At 65.2% G+C, this 17,556-nt stretch overlaps 2 protein-coding genes across 5 annotated transcripts in view; one reads left to right on the top strand and one right to left on the bottom strand.

Moving 5' to 3' along the window:
- AGPAT2 (1-acylglycerol-3-phosphate O-acyltransferase 2) overlaps positions 1 to 7,133 on the top strand; it is a 14,300-nt gene extending 7,167 nt beyond the window's left edge. The window contains exons 2-6 of the mRNA XM_032165703.2: positions 2,954 to 3,087; positions 3,382 to 3,557; positions 3,808 to 3,903; positions 5,459 to 5,531; positions 6,358 to 7,133. Of these exons, the coding sequence (XP_032021594.1) occupies positions 2,954 to 3,087; positions 3,382 to 3,557; positions 3,808 to 3,903; positions 5,459 to 5,531; positions 6,358 to 6,533 (655 nt within the window). The 3' untranslated portion in view covers positions 6,534 to 7,133. The remainder of the gene's footprint in view (positions 1 to 2,953; positions 3,088 to 3,381; positions 3,558 to 3,807; positions 3,904 to 5,458; positions 5,532 to 6,357) is intronic.
- A 458-nt stretch (positions 7,134 to 7,591) lies between these two features.
- On the bottom strand, positions 7,592 to 16,910 carry EGFL7 (EGF like domain multiple 7). 4 transcript variants are annotated; one of them, XM_058445362.1, is made up of 11 exons: positions 16,732 to 16,910; positions 15,302 to 15,394; positions 15,059 to 15,152; positions 11,596 to 11,717; positions 11,285 to 11,401; positions 10,223 to 10,338; positions 9,938 to 10,033; positions 9,617 to 9,778; positions 8,927 to 8,991; positions 8,158 to 8,320; positions 7,592 to 7,985 (listed from the first exon to the last, which is right to left on the bottom strand). In XM_058445362.1, the coding sequence occupies exons 4-11, from the start codon at positions 11,673 to 11,675 to the stop codon at positions 7,963 to 7,965; spliced, it is 822 nt and encodes a 273-aa protein (XP_058301345.1). In that variant the 5' UTR covers positions 11,676 to 11,717; positions 15,059 to 15,152; positions 15,302 to 15,394; positions 16,732 to 16,910; the 3' UTR covers positions 7,592 to 7,962. The 4 variants fall into 4 exon arrangements, with proteins under 4 accessions (XP_058301345.1, XP_058301344.1, XP_032021592.2 ...); XM_058445361.1 differs by lacking the exon at positions 15,302 to 15,394; XM_032165701.2 differs by lacking the exons at positions 15,059 to 15,152; positions 15,302 to 15,394; positions 16,732 to 16,910 and adding an exon at positions 12,399 to 12,502.
- Positions 16,911 to 17,556: the final 646 nt, after the last annotated feature.

Here is a 17,556-nt window from a genome sequence, read left to right as displayed (position 1 = left end):
TGGCCTGGTGCGGTGGCTCACGCCAGTAATCCCAGCACTTTGGGAGGCCAAGGCGGGCGGATCATTAGGTCAGGAGATCGAGACCATCCTGGCTAACATAGGGAAACCCTGTCTCTACTAAAAATACAAAAACTAGCCAGGCCTGGTGGCCTGTGCTTGTAATCCCAGCTACTTGGGAGGCTGAGGCAGGAGAATGGCTTGAACCCGGGAGGGGGAGGTTGCAGTGAGCTGAGATCACACCACTGCACTTCAGTCTGGGTGACAGAGTGAGACCCTGTCTCAAAAATAAAAAAGTTAAAGATGGAACTGGCCGATGTCACTACCAGAGGGAACCAATGTCCCTTTCAGATGTGGCCCGAGCCTTCTGCAGGCAGCTAGCTTTGGAATTGCAGGTGTGTCTTGGCTGCTGCCAGAAATTGTACTCGTGCCCTTCACGGGAGATGAGTGTGGACCTGCCCTGTTCTTTCCCTGTGCCCCAGCTGGCTGTGAAATGGACCCTAATTTACTTTTTCTCTCCCTACTGGGGGACATTTAAGCATTTTCAGGTTTTCCTAATTCAGCGCACACTTGAGCACCGCAGACTTCTCACTCCAGCCGTTGGGCGAATTCCTGGAAGATTCTGCGAGGAGAGGGGCCAGGTTTCCTCAGGGCTCTGGCTGGGCCTGCCAACCTGCCCTCCACAGAAGCATCTTGTCTGTGCGACTCCTCACTCCTGCCAGCCTCTGGGCCTGTTCCCAACGCCCTGTTGGCACCTCCTGTTATCAGGCATTTTAATCTGTGCCAGGGGGAAGGATGAGGACAGACTCTTGTTTCCATTTGCATTTCTTTGATTGGCGACACGACCGTCTTGCTAGCACCAGACAGTTCCGTGTTTTCTGTTGGTGAACTGCCGGCTTTTGCCTCCTCGTCTGCTTGGAGCATCACAGGGGTCCGGGAAGCTGGATTGTGCAGATGAGCGTGGAGGCAAAACAGCCCTGCAGTTCCCATGAGCGCGTGGGTGCTGCCAGCCCGGGTGCACCTTCTTGGTGGGAGGGGACGGTGGTCGGCGCGGCCTGGAGAGGAGGTATCTAGAGCTGGCTGAGGAGGGCAGATCTGAGGAGGCCCTAGGCTTCCAAGACCAGGGACGGACAGCTGGACCCATCATCAGAATTAGCCATTAGGCCCCCCTTGACTCAGTTTCCCCATCTGCAACACGGGGTCCTGAGCATTGTCCCATCCGCCCGAGGTGGTGCTGCCACAGGCCTGGGCTCACACATGGAAGGGCAGAGCGCCAGGGCCGGGGAGGGGACGGGTTTGTGTCGCTTGGGAACAGACGTCAGCCAGAGAAGGTGGAGAGTTCTGGAGACGGAGGGAGAAGAGGCTGCTGGACACTGAGTGTGCCCAGCGCCCATGAACTGTGCACCCAGAAAAGGCCAAGGAGATACATTTTATGTTACGTGTATTTTACCACAATTTTTTTTTTAAAGGCCGGGCGAGTTGGCTCAGGCCTGTAATCCCAGCACTTTGGGAGGCCGAGGCGGGCAGATTGCTTGAGCCTAGGAAGGAGTTCGAGACCAGCCTGGCCAGAGATGGTGAAACCCCATCTCTACCAAAAATACAAAAACTAGCCAGGTGTGGTGGCGCACGTCTGTGGTCCCAGCTAGTCAGGAGCCTGAGGTGGGAGGAGCCCAGGAGGTGAAGGCTGGAGTGAGCCGAGATTGTGACGCTGCACTACCAGCCTGGGTGACAGAGCAAGACCCTGTTAAAACAACAAAAATCCCCACCAGTATGGCTTTGAGAGAAGGCCCCGGCTTTGAATTTCTGCTCTGTGGCCTGGGGCAGTTACTCAGACTCATCTGTACAAAGCGGGGGGCCCTTAGGACTGTTGGGGGATCAAATAGTGGGGGGCACTAGTCTGCATGGAGAGGGGAGCAGCACTGGGAACCCCCCGGTCAGCGCTGGCACAGCCTTGCCCTTGGCCATCCACCCCTGCTAGAGCTTCGGAGTGGAGCTCTGTCCTCCTGGCTCCATCCCCGCCGGCTGCCCTGTGATGGGCAGGTGCCCTATCTGGGGTGTGCCCAGAGCTTCCTGGCAGCACAGCAGGGCAGAGGCTTGGGACACTCGGAGCTCGTCAGAGTCTTTGGGTGTCCCTTGGACATCCCTGGTCCCAACCATGATGGGCTGCTTGGACAAGGCCACCTCACATTTGCAGGTGCTCCGAGGGCAGCCCCCAGTGGGCTGGGCCCCTGCCAGAGTGGGGGCTGCTGGGGCCGGGGCTCAGGTGGCCCGGACCCTGGCTCTGCTGCTGCTCCTGGTGTGACCTCAGGCAAGCCCTGAGCCCCCCGCCGCCTCTTCATGGGGAAAGAGAACCCGGCCTGATTCTGTAGGGTAGGGGTGAGAGAGGCTCTCCGTTTTGACTCTTTTCTGGAAGAGCCTTTCGGAGGTCCTGTCAGAGGTCTCCACTGGCGCTGACACTTTCTTCCTGATGTGGCCCTGCCTTGAGGGGCCAGTGACCTTCCTCAGGGTGTGTGGGGCCCCGTTTCCTCTGCTGGGGTGCAGAGGCTGCTCTCCCCGAAGTGGGTCCTTCATGGTGGACGTGAGAGCCAGTGCCAGTTCCTTTCCGGCTGGGTCCCCTGTGGGGTGGATGAGGGCCAGGCGGGCCCCTGGATGTGGATTTGGAAGTGGGCGCCTTCCCACGCTCCTAGCATCCGAGTTCCAGAGGCTCTGGGTTTTCCCCTGTTGCTGGGGAGACGGAGGCAAGGCAGCCGTCCAGGTGGGTGAGCCGGGCCCGGGACTCTGTCCGCTTCAGGGGCTCCCTCCCCTGTGGCTCCCGGTCTCCTGCCCCGTGCCAGGAGGGCCCCTCCCCAGCCTCCTCCACACCCCACCCCCAGGCCTTCGCGCCCCACCTTGGCCGCGGGATCTGCGGGATCTGCGGGATCTGCGGGACCCGTGTTCACGGTGGCCTCCCCTGCAGCATCATCAGCTGGTTCGTGCGAAGCTTCAAGTACTTTTACGGGCTCCGCTTCGAGGTGCGGGACCAGCACAGGCTGCAGGAGGCCCGGCCCTGCGTCATCGTCTCCAACCACCAGAGCATCCTGGACATGATGGGTAGGCCGGGCCTCCAGGGCGGCTTCTGGGGTTTGAGTGGGGCCTGCTGAGCTGGGGCTCTGTGGGGCTGGGGCTGGGTCCCGGGGACGAGGACACAGGGCTGCCTGTGCCTGGGCAAGCTCGGCCTCAGTACCTCCCTCAGGGCCGGACACAGAGGCTCGGAGGCCACACGACCCGTCCAGGTAGCCAGGGAGAAGGCAGGGCGCCAGGCAGGCCTGTGGGTTCTCAGCAGCTGTCTTCCAGCGCACGCTCTCTCTCCCCCACTCTCACTGTCTCTGTCTCTCTGTCTCCCAGGCCTCATGGAGGTCCTTCCGGAGCGCTGCGTGCAGATCGCCAAGCGGGAGCTGCTCTTCCTGGGTCCCGTGGGCCTCATCATGTACCTCGGGGGCGTCTTCTTCATCAACCGGCAGCGCTCCAGCACTGCCATGACGGTGATGGCCGACCTGGGCGAGGGCATGGTCAGGGAGAACGTGAGTGCGCAGGGCCGGGGCCGGGGCCGGGGCCGGGCGGGGTTGGGGTGGGGCCTGGGCAGGGCCAGGCAGGGGCCAGCGTGTGACTTGGTTTTGTCAGAAAAAACAAGACCCCCACATCATCCATGCTCTGCAGGTGGGGTCCCACGCCAGCTGCTTTGCGAAGTGGGGCTTCTTAGGAGGCGAGGGGGCGTGGCCTTTCTGGGGCGGCCTGGGCGTGAGGTCAGCCCAGGCTCTTCTCTCCCTGCAGCTCAAAGTGTGGATCTACCCCGAGGGTACTCGCAACGACAATGGGGACCTGCTGCCTTTTAAGAAGGGTGCCTTCTACCTGGCGGTCCAGGCACAGGTAGGCCGAGCCCAGCCCTCCCGGGGTGGGTGCAGGCTGGGGAGGCGGGGTCAGGCTGGCTTAAGGCAGGAGGTGACCACCCAGCCAAGATGAGGACCCTTGGCATGCAAGGGACTCCTCCCACTGAGTTGGGGACAGGGCCTCCTTGCCCCTTCCCACACTTGCCCCCTGACCGGCCCCCTTGGGCCTTTCGCCCACACAGAGCCCAGAGTGACCAGCTGCCCTTGGTGGGCACTCAGTGCTTGGCCTGTGAGGCTGGGCAGGTAGAGGGGTGGGGAGCCAGGCCGCTGGCCTCTGCCTGGCAAGCTCTCAAGAGGCTCATTCTGGGCTTCTGCCTGGCTGGGGTGGGCTTCAGGGCATGGGCAGTGGGTCTGGAGAAGCCAGGCTTTAGGTGTAGCGTCGGGTCGGGCCAGAGCTCGGGGTGGGTGGAGCTCATTGTGAGCAGCGCTTGCAGACTCTGGACTTCCTGGTCCCCAGCCTCCAGGGGTGCAGTGCGTCCTGGGGTGTCTGGGAGAGGCCAGGGTGTAGCCATCCCCCAGCACCTGTCCTGCCTCTCCCGCTGTGCTGGGAAGGGTTGCGTCAGGAGAAGGAGCTTTTACCCACCTGGGTGGGTTCTCACTCAGGGCAGGGGTCTCAGCTCCTTCCCTCACACTGGCCACTAGTGGCCCCCGGTGCCTGGCCCTGTGCAAGGTGGTGGGGAGGGGGCCCTCCTTCCGGAGGCTCCCAGCTAAGGCTATGAGGCTGGGGAGCCCCGGAGGCGCCGGGCTGGGCGGGCATCCTTGGGCTGTGATCCCAGCCCTGCCCAGGTGCAGGGCACACCTGCCCAGCCTGGGACTGACGTCACTTCCCTTTAGGGGCAGAGTGAGGGCTGGATCGGCTCTGGGAGAGGAGAGGGGAGACTGGCGGCTGTGATGGGGGTGGCTGGGGGTGGCCGCAGCACAGCTTCAGCCAGGAGACCCACGGCTTTTCCGTCCCTGCCCCCAGTCCCCAGCCTACCGGCTGGCCCCCTGGAGGTTCTCTGGCTGCCTCGGGTTAATGATCACCCCCAAGTGCCCTTGGATTTGACCCTGGTGACTTCCAGGAACACCAGCAGGCTCCACCCCTCCCCCTGGCTAGAGCTGCCTCCCTCGCTGGCTTCCTGAGATGGAGAGGACTGGGAGGGAGGCGTGGGCAGGGAAGAGTGCCATAACCCCCTAAACGGGATAGGGCCCTGCCCCCACCTCTCCCCGCCGCCCGGCTAGCTGCACACCCAGTGCCCGGCTAGCTGCACACCCAGTATGGGGACAGGTGTGAACCAGACAAACAAGTGCTAGCTCAGGAGGGCTTCCTAGAGGAGATGAGTACAAGATTTGCAGGATGAGCTGATGGAACTTTGGGCCAACCAGAGCAGGACAGGTATCCCAGGTCCCAGGGGCAGGACAGCCACAAGGACCCATGGCAGCAGCGAAGGCAGGGGTGGGTGGGCCGCAGGACAGGGCTCCCCAACCATATGCAGCCTGGGGTGTGCCCAGCCTGTCCCCAGGGCTGCCTCAGCCGTGCGTCTCCGTGCCCGCAGGTGCCCATCGTCCCCGTGGTGTACTCCTCCTTCTCCTCCTTCTACAACACCAAGAAGAAGTTCTTCACTTCAGGTACCCCCACATGTGTGCACCTGGGGTGTAGGCCCCGCCTGACCCTATGGTCACAGAGCCCCGGGCCCCTCATCGTTCCCATTTCCGGGTGGCACCCGTGGCACGGCCACACGGTGACCATGTGGCAAATGAGTGATTCAGGCTGGAGTCCCAGCCGTGGGCGTCATGGCCTCCTGGCCCTGTGAGATGGGTGGTGCTGGGCCCATTTTTCAGATGAGGAAACTGAGGCTCCAAGAGGGTAGGCTGGGTGCCCGACTTCACACCCAGCTTGGGGGCCTTGAGGCGGCCTCCTTCAGGGCTGGAGGGTGGCCTCTGAGCCCATGCATCCAGGCTGATGCCCACATGGGGTAGATGGAACCCAGGCAGCCCAGGGGCACAGGCCGCGGGCCTCGTGGCCTCTGCCCCTTCCAGCCAGTTCCCAGAACATGGGCACCTGGTGCCCAGATGGGACAGTGGGGTCAAAGTTGGAGAGCAGTGGGGGAACCCAGCTCCATCTCTCCCCTAGCCCCTCGCCCCGTATGGAGGGCAGAGGCCAGGCAGTGAGGTAGGGGCTGATCAGGAAGTGGGGCTTTCTGGGGGCAGTAACAGGGGAGCGCAGACTTGTCGAAACTGCGGCGTGAAGGCCAGGCAGCCATGGGTTTCACTGCAGCAACGTTACCGCAATTAAAATAACCCACCACGGCTAGGGAGTCCAGGGGAAGAGCCCGGCCTCAGGGGCTTCTCAGGGAGGGGCTGTGGGGGGCTGGGGAGAGGCGAGGCCAGGGCAGCAGGCTGAGGTGGGCCCCAGCTCCCCACAGGCCACTGAGGTCTGTTGCTTCCCCCACAGGAACAGTCACAGTGCAGGTGCTGGAAGCCATCCCCACCAGCGGCCTCACTGTGGCAGACGTCCCTGCACTCGTGGACACCTGCCACCGGGCCATGAGGACCACCTTCCTGCACATCTCCAAGACCCCCCAGGAGAATGGGGCCACTGCGGGGCCTGGCGTGCAGCTGGCCCAGTAGCCCAGACCACAGCAGGGCAGGACCTGGGGAGGGCAGGTGGAAGCCGATGGCTGGAGGATGGGCAGAGGTCCCCCAGGCTTCCAAATACCACTCTGTCCGGCTCCCCTGGCTCTCACTCAGCCCAGGAAGCAGGAAGCTTCTGTCACTGGCCTCAGACACGGGCCCCTGGCATCCCCTGCAGGGGGCTCAGCTGGACCCTCCCCAGGCTCGAGGGCAGGGACTTGTGCCCACGGCGCCTCTGGGAGCTGGGATGGTGAGGATGAGGCCTGCGGCTGTGCCCGCAGGTGGGCTGAGCCACAAGGCCCCCGATGGCCCAGGAGCAGATGGGAGGATCCCGAGGCCCGACACACACCGTCCGAGCCCTCTGCTCAACTGCCTGGGACCCACCAGGATGCAGCTGGGCTCCAGGGTCCAGCCCACAAGCTGCATCAGGCTCTCAGGGAGAGGAGGGGCCTGGAGGGCCGGGAGTCCCAGACTCACGCACCCTGGGCCACAGGGAGCCGGGAATTGGGGCCTGCTGCTCCTGCTGGCCTGGAGGACTCTGTGGGGTCAGCATTGTACTCCATTGCTGTTTTTTTATAAACACACTCTTGGAAGTGGCTGGGGAGCTGTGATCACTCACAGGGCGGGCAGGGTGACCAGGGCGGTTGAGCCGATGCTGTGTCTTCCCAGCTGCCCTCCCTAGGGGCCCAGGGTGCAGGGACCGCCACCCACCCGTGTTCCCTTTCCAGGAGTGGGCCCACATCACCCTATACTACTTCCATCAGTGGGTGGGGGTGTCGCCTAACGGGCAGGTGTGCCGGGATCCTCAGGCTACTGGGAAGGAGGCCAGAGATTTGCTCTTTGGCCTCTGGTTGGGGCCAACACGTCCCAAGACAAAGCTCTCTGTGGCCTCACAGAAACCACCCCCTCCGCCTTGGAGCCCCCTCCCCACCCCACGACTGCCCGCTCCACCTGGCCCCTTTTGCCAGCCGGCACCCGGCAGTGGGTCTGGGAGGGGTGGCCAGGAGGTGAGCACCCTCCTCCCAGGCCCCCAGTCCATCCACTGACACAGCAGCTCACATTTCATTTTTATTGTGCTGGGGGTCAGGCAGCAGCCTCCACTGAGGCCCCACCCAGCCTCCAGGCTGCCTGGCCTGTGCCATGGGTCCCAGGCTCCAGCAGGGAGCTCGTACCTTCCCTCAGCTGAGGGCCCACCTGGCCCTGGGATGCCGTTGGGGTAGCCAGGGGTGGATTCACACAGAAGACCCCAGCCCACCCCATGCCAGGGCCCTGGGAGCCTCCTGAGGAAGGGGAGAAAGAGGAGGGCCCTGCCTGGCCTTCCGCTCAGTCACCCCGAGGTGGTTTCTGGACCCCCAGCATGTTGGGCAGGGGCATGGGGGCTGCAGCGTGGCGTGAGGGGCTCAGTCCAGCCTGGGGCGCCGGGCAGTCACGAGTCTTTCTTGCAGGAGCCTAGGGTTGGATGAGGCTAAGGTCAGAGGTCACTGCTCCCCACAGCCTCCCCGCCCAGCTAGATCTGACCCCTTGGCCTTTGATCCCCCCCGACCCCCAGGCCTGGGTAGCCCCTCTAGGCCCACTGGGCCCAGACCCGGGAGGAGGGCTCTGCAGGGTGGGGGGCACTCACAGGACCCCAGCTGCTCCTCCAGGAAGGAAATCTGCTCGCTCAGAGAGTCGATGCGGCCCAGCTGCTGGAAGGAGTGCACCAGGAGGCTGCCGGGGTCTGGGAGCCCGTGCTCCAGTGCCTGCGAGGCCAGGCTGTGCAGTGGGGCCAGCACCAGCTGCAGCTTCTGCGGGTGCAGAAGGGCAGTGACCCTGGGCCGGCCCCCGCCCTCTCTGCTCCACCAGGGTCTAGGGAGGACCGCTGGGAAGGGCTCCACAAGCCTCCAGCCCCAGCCCCTGCGGCAGGGCTCCAAGTGTCCACTAGAGGGGGCTGCCGTGGCAGAAGAGCTTGCGGCAGAGTGGGTGCCTGGGGCATCAGGCTGGCCTGGTGGTCCCAGCCTTGGGGTCCCTGGCAGGAGAACTAGGGGGACGGCTGGACCACTGGCCAGTGGGAAGACCAGCAAGAGCTCTTCGTCCTGGTGGGGACAAAGGTGGCGGGGGGTGGGGAGGTCTCGTCTGGGTCCAGGCTCTGTGTATGGTCTGGGGGGCTGCCAAGCTTGGTTCCTCCAGCCCTGGGGGGTCCTGGTCAGTGTCCGGCTGCCTCTGCCCGGCATGGATCCAGGCCAGGGCCCCCTCGGCGGTCCGCAGCGAGGAAGCCGCCTCCCCAGGGCCAGGACCTTTTCAGACCACCCCCAACCGTCCGTGGGTCGGGACCATGTCCCAGGAGGCTACGGAGCCTGTTCCCCAGCCTGGGCCTCTGCCGTCGTGAGGACCTGCCCCACCCCACGCCTCACCTCCTCCAGCAGGTCCACCCTGGACTGCAGCCTCTGCACTTCCTCCTTCATGGCAGTGTCCACTCCTGGGGGCAGAGCCAGGCGCTGAGTCAGGGACGGCCGGCTCCCCACCCACACCCCCAGGCTCCCTTCTGTCCCCAGGGAGAGGCAGAGCTAGAAGACTCAGGCCCAGGCCTCTGCCGCTCCCGCTGCCTGCCTGGCGCTGGCCAGAGGTCTCAGGGCTGTGCCACCTAAGTACATCGGGGCGCATGGGTCTGCGCAGATGCTCAGGGTCCCGGCCACGCTGAGGGAGGTCAAGGCTGAGGTCTCAGCGGCGCTTTCGATGCGGTGCTGTGGACGGCGCATTATTACTCACGGTACGAGTTTGAAGTGTCACAGCGCGTACCAAAAGTAATAATGTCCCATCGCCAGCGGAGGCGTGGCGTCTTCCAGAATGCTGCACTGGACGCGGACAGGACCCCGGGACGGGGCACTTCCGCCTTCTTGGCTGACATGAGGCTCCGAGCAACCTGCCCCCAGTTCTCAGGAACCCACCTATCCTCCCTCCCCATCCTCCCTCCCTGGAGAGGGAGCCCCCACCGCCTTCCGCCCATATTCCAGTGCCCCCCACCATGCCTAACACAGAGCCACACGACAATGTCCACTGCCTGCCCGCCTCCCCAGGCCAGGCACAGCCAGGGCTGAGTTTACCTGTCGGGTTGGGGGCCACCCTGGGGGGCCCTCCCTTGGGCACGCAGAGTGTACCGTCTGCAGACAGGCTGTGCCCCTCCCAACACTGGCACCAGTAACTGCCGGCGGTGTTGACGCAGCGCTGGGGACAGCTGTCCCTCCTAGCACTGCATTCGTCCACATCTGCAGGAAACGGGGTGTCAGGCAGCCATGCCTGCGGGAGGGGTCCTGCCCACACAGCTCCCTTCACAACCACCCACTCATGGGCCAACAGTAACCCCAGGACATGCAAGGAGGTGCCCAGGACCCTTCCAGGGCCCCCCAGGGTGGAGCCAGCCTCACCTGACTGGCAGGTGTCACCCTGCCATCCTGCAGGGCAGCGGCAGCGGCCAGGCTGGACACAGCTTCCTCCGTTCCGGCATGGCGGCTGGCATATTGCTGTGGGTGGGGGAGGCTGGTCACCAGCTCAGTTGGGTCCCCAGCGCCCTGTGGGGCAGCTGCTAGGGAAGGGGTGCTCTGCGGCAAGGTGGTGCTTTGCTCGGGGTTCAAGAAAAGCAGCAGGAGTGTTGCTGGAAGATGGGAATAGTCGCCCTCCTAACACCGGGCGCCGAGGGATGTAGCCCTCACCTGCTCCACAGGCCCCGGGAAACCCGCTGGTCCTCTTCCAGCCGGGGCAGCACTCGTAGTGAGGCCTGGCAGGGGCCAGCCCCGGGCTGCGGCGGTAGGCGGTCCTATAGATGGTTCTGTGGGGTGGGTGGGACAGCTCAGAGGGGCATCCTACTCCCCCTTAGTCACCTGCTGGGCATCTAGACTCCCCTCTCAGAGTGGAGAGGGTCACCCCAGCATGCCCCCAGGGGTCTTCTCCTCAAGGGATGGCACTGAGGGGTCACTGCACAGCCGTTTCCCTGCCTGGGCCTTCCGGTGCTGGCCGGGACTCAAGCCACAGCAGGAAGGCCCAGCCACACTCCGCATGGAGCAGAGGCAGTAGCCAGGCCTGTGTGTGCCCCCACCTATCTGGCCTCCTACTGTGGGGGCATCCAGACCCAGAGGAGAGGGTGTGCCCGGCCTGCGGCGAGTCACAGCAGAGTGTGGGCCCTGGGCATCGGAGCACTTCTTAAACCTCCAGGAGTCTGAATTCCCAGGCCCCTCCCCCAGCAGGGGGTGGAGCTCCCACACCCAGGAAGGAGGACTCCGCCTGAGGTTGAGACTTAGGGGTGTGTGCCCCTTGTGTGGGCATACAGGACATTTCAGGGTCTCATCTGTGCCCGCTGGGGGCCGTCATGTGGAGGGGGTGCCCAGTGCAGTGGGACCAGGGGAGTCAGGCACCATTCTGTATATATGGGACCCTGCAGCCAGGGATGCCAGGGCAGGGAGGGGTTAGTCCCCCGGAAGTGGAGGGGTGCAGACAGGATGGGCGACCCCTCTAAACATGGGGATGCCCTTAGAGGTGCTGTCCTTTGAGACGTGTCGGGGCAAGAGCAAAGATTAGGACATTGGAGGTGATCGTGGAACCCCTTGGCTCCGGCCACCCTGGGTCGCCCATCTCAAGCAGCCTTCTCATGGCTCTGGCCTCAGTTTCCCATCTTGGGCCTCGCCCCTGAAATGCTGACGTGTGGCAGACGGGGGCACCTTGGGGGATTGGCCTTGGGAGGCTGGGGCTGGGTAGGCTCGGTGTGGTGGGGTACTCACCGGTAGGTGCTGCAGGCCCGGTGCCCGTCGCAGGTGGTGAGGAAGGGCTGGTACACACGCTGCACGAACGACTCGGAGACAGGGTCCCCGTGAGCCCGGACGGCACACACCCTACGGCTGCGGGGGTGGACAGGGGGTCAGCCCAGGAGTCCCAGAGCAGGACCCAAGAATGATGGGAACATGTGGGCGGGGCAGGACCTTCAGCAGAAGCCCCCAGGGAGTCCCCCACAGGTGCTGAGGGCTGCCTCTAGGAGGTGCTGGGGGCTCCCAGTCTCCCCACCCCAGCACTCCCAGGCTAGGGCTTGGCTCACCCCGGCCGGTAGGCGTGCTCCGTGCCGCCCACTGCCAACACCAGAAGCCACGTCAGCAGCGCCTCCTGAAAACCCCTCATGGCCTGCGCCTCCAGGCGGGGTGGCCTTCTCCTCTGGGTGGCCTGGGGCACAAAGCATGACCCTTAAGTCTCCCCGCAGATACCCTGCCCCTAGGCCGCGGGTGCAGTTTGCACTTGCTCCATGAGGCCTGCCCAGCTCATCTCCGCTGGAGCCTCCACTGGTGGGACAGCCCTACGGTGGCGCCCACTCTCTCCTCCGCTGGCCCCCTCTCCCAGCTAGCTGGACGCTTGCCAGGCACAAACAGCTGGGGCCACAGCCTGGGGGCCACGGGGAGGGGGGGTGATCCTGTCCAGAGCTCTTGGTGCAGGAATCGAGTGGATCCTGCTGGGCATCTGCCCGAGGCTCCGGGAAGGATGGCTCCAGCAACGGGGGGCCCAGTTTCTCCTGTCCTGCCTGGTTCCAGGGCCCTCCTCACAGCAGGGCAGGGGTGAGTTTGCACCCCAGTCTGTGCAAATGGGGTGTTCGTGGGCAGAGCTGGGATCCAGCCCCACCAGGGACTTGCCGGCCTCAGCCCTTCTGGGCTTTGGTTTCTCATCTGAGTGTGGAACCAGCCCCAGTGGGTGGGCCAGCAGCTGCAAGCCAGCAGGAACCGTGCGGGGGTGCACACATTCTAAGACCACCAGAGAGGCGGCCTTCATTTTAGAGGGAGTCCCTCCCAGGCTGGGATATGTGTGCAATCAGCCTCCAGGGATCTTGGGACAGTGGCTGTGCCAGCTGCACACCTGGGGGTGAGGAGCAGCCCCGACAGTGTCACCAGAGCCGGAATCCAACCCCCTCCTGGCTGTGCAGCAGGAGCCAGGGGCCCGGGTGAGGCTTCCTGAGAGCATGAGAGAGCCCAGAATTAATGGTCTGTGACAATGCTGGGGGTGGGGCTTCTGTCCTATGCGCAGCCAGGGATCTGGAGAGCTGGCGAGCCCCTGCCATGCTCCAGGGTCCCACCCAGGGCCTCTCGAGGGTGCTTCCCAAAGGCTGGGTGGGTTCCTTCCGAGGCACTGCAGGGCCCTGGGCAGGGAAAGGCCAGGCTTCAGGTGGGGGCAGAGGCTGGGGTAAGGCTGTCCCTTCTCTGGGATTCAGATTCCTCACACACTAGAATAGGGTCTCTGAGGCCCCTCCTCAGCTCTGACAGCCAGTCCTATAAATAGTCACACTGTCCTCAGTCGCTGCTGGCCAGCCCCACTGGGTGTGGAGCGCGATCCCACACCTGCTTCCCACGGGCACTGCCACGGCATCACCGGTCCCAGCGGGGAGGGTGGCTGGGGGGTCCTTCCTGGGCCTCCTGTTCTCCGTGCACTGCAGAGAGGAGGGCAGGGCAGAGGCCGCCAACTAGGCAGAGGCTGCCCTGGGCAGCTGAGGGGTGGGGACTTAGCTTGGGGGCAGGGGGGGCATCACAGCAGTTTTTGGGCAGGAGTTTGTCCAGGGGGCAGAGCTGGCTGGAGATTAACTCTGGGGATGGGGTCTGGACGAAGGACACTGTTAGGGGCTGGGCCTGGTGTGACCCCAAGGCAAGACTCGAAGTCGGGGGACAGGTGACATTGAGGAGGAGGACCCGGGAAGGAAGAGATAAGGCAGCGGCCTGGAGGCTTGGGGTGGGCAGGGGGATGCCAGGGCGGGCCTGGGGGGAGGCGAATCTCCCAGACCTCATTGCCCCCCACATATATTCGCACAGCACCTCCCACAATTCCTGAGAGTCGCCTGGAAAGGAACCGGTGCTAAGTGGAGACTCAATTTTTGAAAGTCATGCTTTTTCCGAGGCCAGAGGAAGCCCGTGGCGCTCTGCGGGCTGGTGCTGCAAGCCCCATTTCCCTGGGGGCGCCACAGCCTCGACCCAGGGGTGCCGGGCGACCCAGGTGGACCAGCAGTCCGGTCCCCGTGCCCCCAGCGCCCACGGGCTCCCTCCCCACCTGCCCCGCAGCAGCCCCGCAGCCCCCACCCGCGAGAGGCCAGGTCCGCAGAGGGAGGGGCCTGGCGCGCCGCAGGCACTGGCGGACCCCTCGCGGCGGGAGCAGGGCTGGGGACCTCGGGGCCCACAGGGAGGGCGCAGAGGCGGAGCGAGACTGACCTGCCTGCCGCCCCCTCCCAGCCGCGCTGCCGGCTCCGGGGTTCGGGGGGGCGGAGCAGGCAGCAGGGGCTGGGCCCCGAGGCGCTGGGTCGCGCCGGGTCGGAGGAGGGACCCCGCCGTCCGCCGCCCGCCGCCGGGAGGCCTTCCAGGGCCGTGGGCCCTTCCGGCCGGCCGGCCCGCCAACCGGGGGCCCGGCCCTCCCCCGCCTCCGGCCCCCCCGGGTCGGTGCCTCGTCCCAGAGCCGCCCCAGTGGGGGGCCATTCCCCGCCCGGTCGGTCCGTCCACGACCAGCCGGGAGACCGCCGCCTCGGGGCCCCGTCGTCCATCACCGGTTCGGGGGAGCCGCCATACCGCCGAGCCCGGCCGTGGGCCCCCCCGCCCCGCCCGACCGCCGCCGGAGCCCCGCCCCGCCCCCATTGCGCAGACGGGGAAACTGAGGCCCCGCGGCGGACGAGCTGCCCCCGGGCGGGCAGTGACTCCGCTGGAACCCCGGGCTGACGCAAACGCGCCTCTGAGCCGCGGCCCCCCAGCCCCCCTCCGGGAATCCTGGGGCCCGAGTCCCCGCGGCAGGGCGCTCGCTGTGCGGTCGCTGGGGACGCACGAGCAAGCCCGGCCGCCAGGAGCCAGGAGAGGCCGCCCAGGGCGCCCACACTGATCGGGCTGCGGGTCCTTTGCTAGCTCTCAAGCCCCCAGGCTGAAAACCACCCCAGGACGCCCATCTCAGCCGCTGGGGGGCCGCGCGGTAGGCACCCGGTGCAGGTTAGCACTGAGCTGGGTCCTGCAGCCTCGCAGGCAGCGGGCATCATGATCGTCCCCACCCCAGGCCCAGAGACCCAGATCTCCTCCGAGACCACATGGCAGAGCCCAGGCCTGCCTCCTAACCTTAGCGTGTTAGGTTGAGGGCCCCTGCGCCGGCCCCCACCTGGCCCTCTCTCAGGCGTCAGGCACCCTCACCGGGGTCACTGGGTCACTGCTGTGTTCAGGACAGTCAGGGCCATCGCAGAACACTCCTCCCAGCGAATCCACAGGCCCCCAGGGAGTCTCCTCACACCAGAGGTCCCTGGGCTGGTCACCTGTCCTCTCCAGGCCTCCACTTCCAAATTTATAAGATGGGGCTAAACAGCCCTGGGATCTAGTGACGGTGAGGTCATGGCCACACCACAATTGTTAGAGCTGTTACTGCGGGCGCGGCACGTGGGGTTTGGGCCAGCCCAATTCATCAGCCCCTCAGACCCCAGCCGGAGCCAGCGCCCTGTGTCATAGCCCGCGTGGGCGCCTGTGTGAGACGTGTTTCCTCGGAGCAAGGGGTTTGCTGGGACTCACCTGGCGGAGGAGAATCCGTCATCCCCCGGACAGGGGCGGGAGCTGCTCCTCCGGGTGGTGGGGGCCACCTGTGCCTCCCCGGTCCTGGGGGCTGCTGGTTGGAGAGGAGGTGTGGGTTAGTGCCTACGCACAGTCCTGGTCACCCTGATGTCTGGGGGCTGGGAAGGGGCCCGGGTCCAGCCTTCGGTGCTGCTGTGGGACCTCCGCCTGCACTAGGCCTACAGGCCCCCGTCCTGCACCTACCCTGACCCCATCCTGTCCTGAGCTGATTGTCCTCTCAGATCCACAGCCCCTGGCCTCAGTAAAATGGGGCTGTTGCCTCCAGCGCTGTACTCCCTGGTGTGGGGATGGAAGGCTGCTGTGAGTGGAGCTGCAGGTCTCTCCACGAAACCCAGGGTGCTGGGCAAGGGGCCGGCAGATGGGTCCAAGAGGGCCACCAGCTTGGTCCTACCTTGGTGCATGGGAGCTGGAGGAAGGGAGGGGCCCAGGTCCCTGGAGAGGAGCCCCCAAAATGAGGCCGCCCCACCCTGCAACCCAGTGGCCACTGCTCTGGACCAGGGGCCCTAGAAGCCCCTGCACATGGTCCGAGGGACAGCCAGAGCAGCTGCTGTCAGGGGGCGTTCCTCATCTGACTGGGGAGTCCTAGGCCTCCTGGCGCCCTGAGCTCACGCAGGGCAGCTCTTACCTAGCCCCCCGGCAGTGAAGTGTTCAGAGTGGGGCCTAGGGGGCCTCTGGGTGAGAGAGCCACCCGCCCTGTCCCCTGCCCCTGGCCTCATCTCTGGATCTGCCGTCACTTAACCCTTTGACCTGCCTCCCCACCTCTCCTGCCTGAGTCTGGAAGAGGCGATGGAGCAGAAAGGGCAGCTCCAGGGCTGCCCCGAGCCAGCCCTCACTGCCCCCATCCTGGCTAGGTACCATTTGGAAAGTGGGGGTTCTCAGACAGGCTTGTTGGTGTGGACGTATGAGAAAAAAAGCGGGGCCTTCTAGGACCCACTATGGCTTTGGGGGCTTTGGGATGGGGCTTCAGCCTCTCTGCATGAGGCTGGGGAGAGGGAGAACAAGGGCTTCCCCAGGGTCCAAGGGGGGCCGACAGAGTCACCCATTTGCCCACCGCACCCTACCAAGTCATCCCTAAGCCTGAGCCCCACATCCCGCACCCTGGATTCACACTGCTCATCCTGGCTACAGATTTGGCTTTGGGGTTCCTCTCCCTCGGGGCCAATTCCCCTCCCCAGGCCCCTGTTGGGTTGCTCATCCACTGCTAGGAAGAAGATGAGGAGCCCCCCAGCCCTTGGGACACCCCAGGGCGTAGCACCAAGCCCCTTGCAGCGGGCCCAGCCAAGCTGAACTTTGCTGCCAACCCCAGGGGCTGCTCTGCGGAGGGAGGGAAAGGTCAGAGGGTGGGGTTCAGGGGAAGGGTGGCTGGGGGTGAAGTGTTGGAGTCAGCAGACTGGATTGGGATCTATGCTGGGCCACCCACTAGCAGGAGTTTGGCCAAGGGGCCTCAGTGGCCTCCTCTGTGCAGAAGGGGAGGAGACTGGGACCCCTCCCCTGTGACCTCGCTGCGGAGCAGATTGCGGAGCAGCCAGCAGGCACAGCGGTCAGCGGGAGTGAGGGGCACGGGGGGCCCGCCCTGTCCGCTCCCTGCCCCTCCAAGGCCACCCCTGCCATACCTGATGCTGCAGGAGCCCAGGCGTGGCCATGGTGGCCGCTGCTGTGTCCTGGGACTGGAGATGGACCCTGGACCTTGCTGGGGCCTCAGGCCCACTGGCCGCCTGGAGGCACCTCCTGAGGCCCACCTGCCTGGCCTGTCCACGGGAGCCTCCGTTGCAGCCGTGCGGGGCTGGCTTGGTGCAGGGAGGCTCCCCCCGGGCGAGGAAGGGCGGCTTTTTATGCTCCGTCCCAGGTCATCGGGACTGGGATGGGCCCTTCCCAGCCGGACTTCCTGTGTGTGTTCTCCGCTGATAACGGGGACGTGTCGTCGGACAAACAGGAGGCTGAGGGGGGTGGGGGCCACAGTGTGAGGGGGCCTGGACAAACTGCCCGGGGGTGGGGAAGCCGTCCCCTGGGCCGTCAGAGTCTAGCCCCAAAACAGCCAGAAACCAGGGCTGGACCCTGCTGGAGACCCTGGGGAGAGTGTGGGGTGGAGGACGCAAGCCCAGGGCCCTCCCAGGACCGTGGATCCACAGGCCACGCTCACATGTGGCTGGACAGAAGGGAGCTGCTGCATCTTTGGGCTACAGGATGCTGGGCCCTCCCCCAGGACACCCCCAGATGTGTGTGACACAGCATGGGGGCCTGGAGGGGCCCCAGGCCAAGGCAGGGACCAGCCACACTGGAGCTTTGACCAGTGAGGAGTGGCGAGTGGCGAGGCCCGGCTGGAAGGGACCGGGTGGCAAGACAGGCTGAGTGGTCCGAGAACAGCCTGTTCTGTGGGTCCCTGAGGCCCAAGGTCCACCATGGTGAGGGGGTGACGGGAGGGGACAGGCATGGAATCC

The sequence above is a fragment of the Hylobates moloch genome, unplaced genomic scaffold, assembly GCF_009828535.3.
Source record: "Hylobates moloch isolate HMO894 unplaced genomic scaffold, HMol_V3 SCAFFOLD_10, whole genome shotgun sequence".
Taxonomy (NCBI): domain Eukaryota; kingdom Metazoa; phylum Chordata; class Mammalia; order Primates; family Hylobatidae; genus Hylobates; species Hylobates moloch.
This window is presented reverse-complemented; position numbering and strand designations above follow the sequence as displayed.